The following is a 7,450-nucleotide window of genomic DNA, read 5'->3' on the forward strand; positions in this document are numbered from 1 at the left end:
CATGAGCCTAAAATTACCTGTTACAAAAGCAACCATGTTTACTTTAGTTCTTTCCTCAAATCTTTTTGTGTGGGGTGGGGAAATGACCCTAAATAGAGACTATTATTGGACTATTGCCTATTTGTTAAGTAACATGCATCTATAAGAATAAGACTAATCATCAATTAACATAAAAGCTTACTTTGTGCTATGAGAAGTTGTTATTTTTAACCTGCAATCACACCAAAAAAAAAAGAAGCAATTTATGTAAATCAAAATTTAACTGTAAATCATCAACGATACAAAACTGATATTTACAAATACAACATAAAGGGAATGGGTCAGCTGAAGAAGCATACCATCTCAATCTCAATACTAAAGCAGCTGTAAAATAACAAATAAAACCATTGATAAGTAATACATGTAACGAAAAAACAATATATATAATCATAACTAACATGTTCCTAACTAATCATTAAAGATAAATATATGTACTGACAATGTCTGCGGTTAATCAACCGACCCATTTTGATCCGCAGTAAAATCTTAACTACTTGATCCAGAAAATTTTGACCATTACCAAACCCACATTCGCCAAGACAAAGAGCATTTAAATTAAAACACTAAACCATATTACCGTCTTCAATGATCTTCAAAACTGGGAAACAGTTTGCACCAGTTCTGACTGTTTAAATGACAATTTCAATATTTCTTCACAACCTTGTTGGAAGGAGCTTTGGCCCTTAAATGCACTCCTCACAATTCGATAAGTCAGCCACCACGTACGAAATTCGTGAAAACTTTGAATGAAGATGCTGAGATAATATCAACTTGTTCCTGGAAATGCACTATTATGGTGACAGATATTATTAAAAGGTAATAAAAAAATATAGATGTTTCTATATACCTGATCATTTGTTGCTATTACATAAGAAACGAAAAGCCATTGCCAAACATTGGCCTGATCAGTGTCTGCATGCTTAGCATCTTAGCCCGGACATTAAGTTGTAAATAGTTTAGTACATAAATCTTAAACCACATATATTAAGCAAAAAATAAAAATAAATAAATAACCACTTTTTGGTGTTGACATTTCATCAAACAGGTTGTGTGCATCATGTTGACTACCGAACAAAAAAAAAACATATAACCCAAATTCTGAAATATGAACACAAAGCAGCTATAACTTATAAAAAAAAAACAACCACTGATTACTTAATTTTTTTGAAACTAATTGATTATGATGTTAATTATCAATTTTACGCATAACGTCCGAACAATGAAAGACGTAAACCGGAAAAAAAATTGAAACCGTTACCTTTCACGGCAATCAGTGGATTGAAAAGGAAAGAATCGTTCGTCAATAAAACCACCGGAAACCACCGCAGCGGTTAAAACCGCCACAAACCTTCGATTTGTGATCCATGTTTCTTTTGTCATTTTAATACGAATTGACGAAATTTACAAAAACGAAAGTTACCGGAGAAAGATGAATTATGGATGGCAACCGGTGTAGTGTTAAAAGACTGAACTCTAGGTGGGTCAGATTATCCGGCGAGCTTCCGTTCATCGGACCTATGAGATTCATCGAGCAACGGTAGTAATACGATTAATCGGTACCGTTATGCTTGTAAAAATGTATGGAATAATACTATAACCTTTCCGTTTGATTTTGTCATCGAAGGATCAGAGAAATGGCTGGAAGATCAAGCATGGATTGTTTCGTTTTTTTTTTTTGAAACTGAGAGGAGAGAATAATGGGAGATGAGAGAGAGAATGGATGAAATAACTCTTGCTTTGGTAGTGTGTTGCTGTTATTGTGGACACGTGTTATCATCATGGGACAATAGGAATTAGAAAGTATGGAGTAGTATTGTGACACTTGTCAGTTGGAGAGTGAAGGGACGGGCTTCTGACACATTGGCAGTAGATGTCACGCTTTATGTGATGTAGGGGAGGGGATAAAAACGATTGTGATACGAAATAATTTTTTCGGTTTTAAAAAATTCAAATCGCCATCTAATTAGCAGTTGTCAAAAAAAAAAAAAAAAAAAAAAAAAAAAACTGACTCCCTAAAAATCAGGGATCACATAATATTTTCCATGATTAACTGTCAATTAGGTTTATTATGTATGTACGTGTACAAATACTCCGGCTACATCATCATTATCTACATTCACATCTCAAATTCATCTTTGCATCTCAAACTATGGAGCCAAAAATAACACCCTTTGCAGCCATTACCACTGAAAAACCAAACATTAACATCCGTTGCAAGTTGCTAAGTATTGAAACTTTCTCTAAACCCAATGTTGACAATGGTGCACCATATCTCGAAGCCATAGTAGTTGATGAAAAGGTAAACTCAATGTCTCTGAATTATATGTAGTCTGTATGTTAATTGCTAATACATCGTTCATATGTCAACTGTTGATTTAATTACTTTGTAATGAGATGTCAAATCTAATGCTTTAGAATTGTCCATTTCATCTACTATGATTTTATTTAACTTTTTTTTGTATACTATTTAATACTATATCAGTCATCTAATTTTATTTGATTTTGGGTTTTTATATTTATTCTGTCACTTGTGTGCTGTGGCATAATATTTGTAAATACATTGTTAGTATATGATTCATCCTATTTGTAAGGGTATATTTGATTTTTTATACCATGATTCATCATAAAATATATGATTCACCTTAAAATAGTATATGATCATACTTGAAAACAATAATATGCAAAAAACTTATATTTTTAATCCAATATTGTGACAGGGAGATCGTATTTGTATCACGCTGAAAAATCCAATTAAAAAGAAACATGAAAGTATGCTTAAGGAGCAAGAAGCTTATATTGTTCAAAACATTTATGTCCAGAACAATTTTAACATGAATAAGCTTAATCATTGGGTTCACAGTAATAGATTGATGATGATTAACAAATCTTCTGTCCTACCTGTCCCTTCGAGTGACTGGAGTGGCAACAATGGTTTCAGGTTCATCCCTTTTGCTTATCTTTTAACATGTGCACTTCCGGAAAAACATACAGCAGGTATCATATGTATCTAATTTAACCAAACTATTACTGTGAATTCAATATAGTCTGTTTAAATTCATCTTCACTATTTTATATAATTGTTAGTTATTGTCTTTTTATTTGCTGTTTAATTGAACTGTTGTTCCAGATGTTATAGGAAAGGTTCAGTACTATGATCGTGAACCCAAATCATATGGGTCCAATAACGACGACAAGTCGAAATATATAAATCTGGAATTGCAAGACCTTGAGTAACATCTGAAAATCTTTACTTTTTTTCCTTAATCTTTATTAATTTGCACTTTGTATATTTACAAAAAAATAAGAAAGACAATATAACTTTGTATATGTATTTTGTTTTGCAGAGGTTCTGTTATATCATGTACTCTTTGGAGAGATTACATGGTTACATTTCTCGGGCATATGAAGAATGTTAAAGATGATGAGTGTGTGATATTGGTTATCCAGTTCGGTCGTACTAACAAATTCGGTATTGAGCTATTTTACACTTTAAATTTCGCATTGATTTATATGTATAATAACATGTCTTCGAACTTTTTTACTCACACTATTGTTTAAAACCTGTTATATTTTTGTAGGCCGTCTAACTGTTAGTACGGACTGGAATTTCACAAGGATATACATCGACTCCGACATTCCATGTATTAATGAACTCAGAACAAGGTTAACATACAACACATCAAATGCTAAATTAAATTTAAACACTATTTTATTGTGTCACATTGTCTTAATATTTTGTATATTCTATAAATTACAATAATTTATGTTATTATCAGCATTTTGGCAAACCACAACAAAGAAGATTCAGAAGTATCACTGGCACCTTCGCTGATACCGTCTCTGACACCCCTACTAAGGATATTGACGAGTGGTTTGCTAATTCCACTTGTGTTACTAACGATGACTTATCCTTTGAAAGTGTAATTCCTATTTCACTTGACACATTGACTTGAATATATGTTGTGTGAAGTTGTCATTACACTCATATCGTATACTTAATCTGTCTTTAATAATCTTTTTTAATTTTGCAGCCCGGCACTTATGTCATTTTGGCAGAAATAATTGCGATTGAACCTGATATGCCATGGTCTTACATATCGTGTAAGAAATGCCACAAGACAGCTAACCCAGTGTCAAAGGAAGTTGATTTGACCCTTGACATTGACCAACAACTTGCATTGAAGCGTACATGCTCTGGAACGTGTGGTGATAATCCCCAAATTGCAGTTAGGTTTGTCACATTCCTGTTCTAATTACAATGGTTATCATTAATGATTATGACTGCTATTACATCATTACACTTTGAAATATCTAAACTTATTTTCCCTTATTAACAGATTCAAGGTAATTGTTCGTGTTGCTGATGAATATGACACTGCAACGTTGACTATTTTTGAGTCAGTTGTGAATAAGTTTGTGACGAAGTCAGCATATCAACTTAAAAAGTCCATGAAGGAAGATGATGATCAACCGGAAGAATTGGATGCTCTATTAGGAAACACTCTTCTGTTCAAGTTGGAGATAACTGGATATAATAAGAAGCACACCACATCAACTACACATGTTACATAAAACCGTGGTCGTCCTCTAAAACAATCCGTTAAGCGCCATCGCCTAGGTACGTAATGGCCATCTGATCACAATACACAACAGCCGGTAACAATACAGTGTCAATTTTTTGTCCGGTATGTTTTATTCATTGATTTAAGCTTATCTGTTAATTTACGGATTGTTAGAACTTCCAGGAATAAGTGTTTTTTAGTATGCAAGCAATACACTCAACTGATTACATATAATTATTGTGAAATACAAACCATTGAAATTAATCATAATTATATGAATATTCAAGACTCATCATTAGGTCTGTTCAATATTACAAACTTAGTTGTCAGATGTTATACGTTGAATGTCACAGCAACTTCAAATTGAATTTACACAACCATATAAACTGTCACATTTTTGAGTAATAGCAGTTTTTAAGTGTTTTTTTGTGATTTGTTACTTAATCATCACTAAAGCCTAAATAACACCTATCATATTATTAGAATACATTCTATAATGTAAAAATGTTTATTGTGAATAAACATTAAAAATTAGGAACTCAGTGTATTTGACTTTCAAATTTATAAAAATAAATTACTTATCAACAGATTGACTGAATGTTCTAATGATGTAAACTCTGTTAAACTATTACTCATCTATTCTAAGTTTGTGTTTAAAATCATATTCTTTAAAAAATGCAAGTACTTCTTAATACAAATAAACTTCAATATACTACTGTTTGTTAGTGTTCTGTATTTTATTATACAAGTATGTCATAATCATAACAACATATTCACACAATTCAACTGATGTTTACCAGTTACATGGCCCAAAAAAGTACATCTTATTAATGCTGCAACTTAACAAATTATCAAATTTTACAGATTCAATGTCGAACGAGCAAAGCAATCTGCATCGCCCGTCATTCATCCACACATTCTCCCATTTAGATGATATATTAGTGGTATTGTTAATGTTCAATCATTACATTATTATTCGACTGTATTTATTTATTCTTCATTGTCATATGCAATTGCCTTTTAATACAAAAAATGCTTCTTGCCTACAGCCTCTGCCATTATCTTGGTTTCGTGAATATTATCATCAGAAATTACCTTCTCATAACGTTTGGCTCCACACTTTACAAGGGTATATGGGTGAAGTGGCTTTTAGCATACACGATCTCACTTTATTTCTCAACGAAAGATTTGGCAAAATCATTACCGATCTTAAAATCAAAATGTCGGACATTCTATATTTCTATGTATTACAGCTATTGACGTTTTCAATTATGAGTTAGTTATTTATTCGAAAAGAACAATGGCTCCAAAGAACTGGTTCAATATCACCAAAAATTGGGTCAACGTTATAGAATTGCAGATATCATTGTTCGAAAACGCCCATTATAGGAGATTCCCATCATTCATGCAGATTGTAGATGGATCCAACGTTAATGTTCTGGTATGTACTTTATTGAAAAATGCGTAAATTTACATAAAAAAAAAAATTAAAAACAACTTTTAAATATTGCATTCACATTTTTCATATTATTATTGTAACAGAGTATTTAAAAATAATACCATTAGTTCCGTGTTTCTACACATATTTTTTGGTTAAGTTGTGTATTATTATTTTCCAATAAACTAACATATCATTATTATTTAACAGACCATGGCTACAAAATTTAAATCTGCATATAAGGGAAGGACAAGCCCACGGGATCATGTGTGGATTCACTATAACGGTACGTACAAAAAATGTTTACCCATGTCTATGATTCAAGACAAGTTGATATTTCGTGAAGGCTGGCCAGAGTTAATTTCTGACTTACAATTAAATCGGGGAGATACAGTTATTTTATATGCTCTTACTTATCGGAACATAGAATTGATCATTTATAATGAACTTGGCGATGAAAAGAAAAACATAACTGCAGCACTTGGAGAAACGTACAATCCTGAGTACTTACAATCTGAGGTTAAAACTTACGATTGTAACATTACGGTACCAAGAGGTCGTGTGTTAGTAAGTCTACTATTACCTTTTTTTTTTTATATTGCAAAAATCTACATAATTGATAAACCAATAATTATTACAAATAATTTAACAACATCACTAATATTGCAGTTTTAATTTATTATGTATCATATTAAATTATTTTTTTTAAGCGTCTTCCAAAAGAGTTGATGTTACTACCTGGACTACGCAGTGGAAAAGTTGTTACATGTTATAATTTAGCAAGGAAGAAATACAAATGGTGGCTCGAACAAGAAAATTCAAGGACAAAGCCAAACCTATCAGTTACAAACGGATTTCATCAATTCCGTAAAGAAAATCGTTTAAAGTATGGAACAACTTGGATATTCACCTACAATTTTCACGAACGCGCTTTCTACCTATATTGATGTTTAGTAAAATAATTTATAATTGTTTTTGCATTAGATTTGTTCAATAACTATGTTGAGTATTCATATCTACTATTACGTTTTATTTAAACATTTTTTTACATACTTTCATCATTACTTCATGTATTAACACTTTACATAATAGAGCCACCCGTGCAACGCACGGGCTCTTAAAGTCTAGTATCATTATATAGATAGATGATCGGGAAGTATTTATTTTTCTAGAAATGAAAATCATTTAGCATTTAATATGAACCGTGTTAAATTTGTCAAATCACATTTTTTAAAAAATGTAACTTTTAACAAAAAAATTTTAGAACGACAATATCGGCATCGAATCCTCTCATGTGCCACCCACGCACCCGTTAGGAAGAAACTCCTCGTATCCATCGCGCAAAGCGTACCCGGAATGCTTTAGGTTAACTGCTTGGTCCGCACAGAGTGAAGGATACCAGAGGCACAAC

At 32.0% G+C, this 7,450-nt stretch overlaps 1 protein-coding gene and 1 long non-coding RNA gene across 3 annotated transcripts; one reads left to right on the plus strand and one right to left on the minus strand.

Annotated features, from left to right (window-relative positions):
- Positions 1-403: 403 nt before the first annotated feature.
- Positions 404-1,773, minus strand: LOC139890997 (uncharacterized). 2 transcript variants are annotated; one of them, XR_011773502.1, is made up of 2 exons: positions 887-1,773; positions 404-816 (listed from the first exon to the last, which is right to left on the minus strand). It is a non-coding gene; the product is annotated as an uncharacterized lncRNA (long non-coding RNA). The 2 variants fall into 2 exon arrangements; XR_011773503.1 differs by having other exon boundaries at positions 404-827.
- Positions 1,774-2,188: 415 nt separating this feature from the next.
- LOC139887967 (uncharacterized) lies at positions 2,189-4,611 on the plus strand. Its single transcript, XM_071871007.1, has 8 exons — positions 2,189-2,338; positions 2,757-3,033; positions 3,167-3,269; positions 3,384-3,508; positions 3,618-3,628; positions 3,816-3,959; positions 4,071-4,270; positions 4,377-4,611. Exons 1-8 carry the CDS (start codon positions 2,189-2,191, stop codon positions 4,609-4,611), a joined length of 1,245 nt encoding a protein of 414 aa, XP_071727108.1.
- Positions 4,612-7,450: the final 2,839 nt, after the last annotated feature.

This window comes from Rutidosis leptorrhynchoides, chromosome 2 (assembly GCF_046630445.1).
Source record: "Rutidosis leptorrhynchoides isolate AG116_Rl617_1_P2 chromosome 2, CSIRO_AGI_Rlap_v1, whole genome shotgun sequence".
Classification (NCBI taxonomy): domain Eukaryota; kingdom Viridiplantae; phylum Streptophyta; class Magnoliopsida; order Asterales; family Asteraceae; genus Rutidosis; species Rutidosis leptorrhynchoides.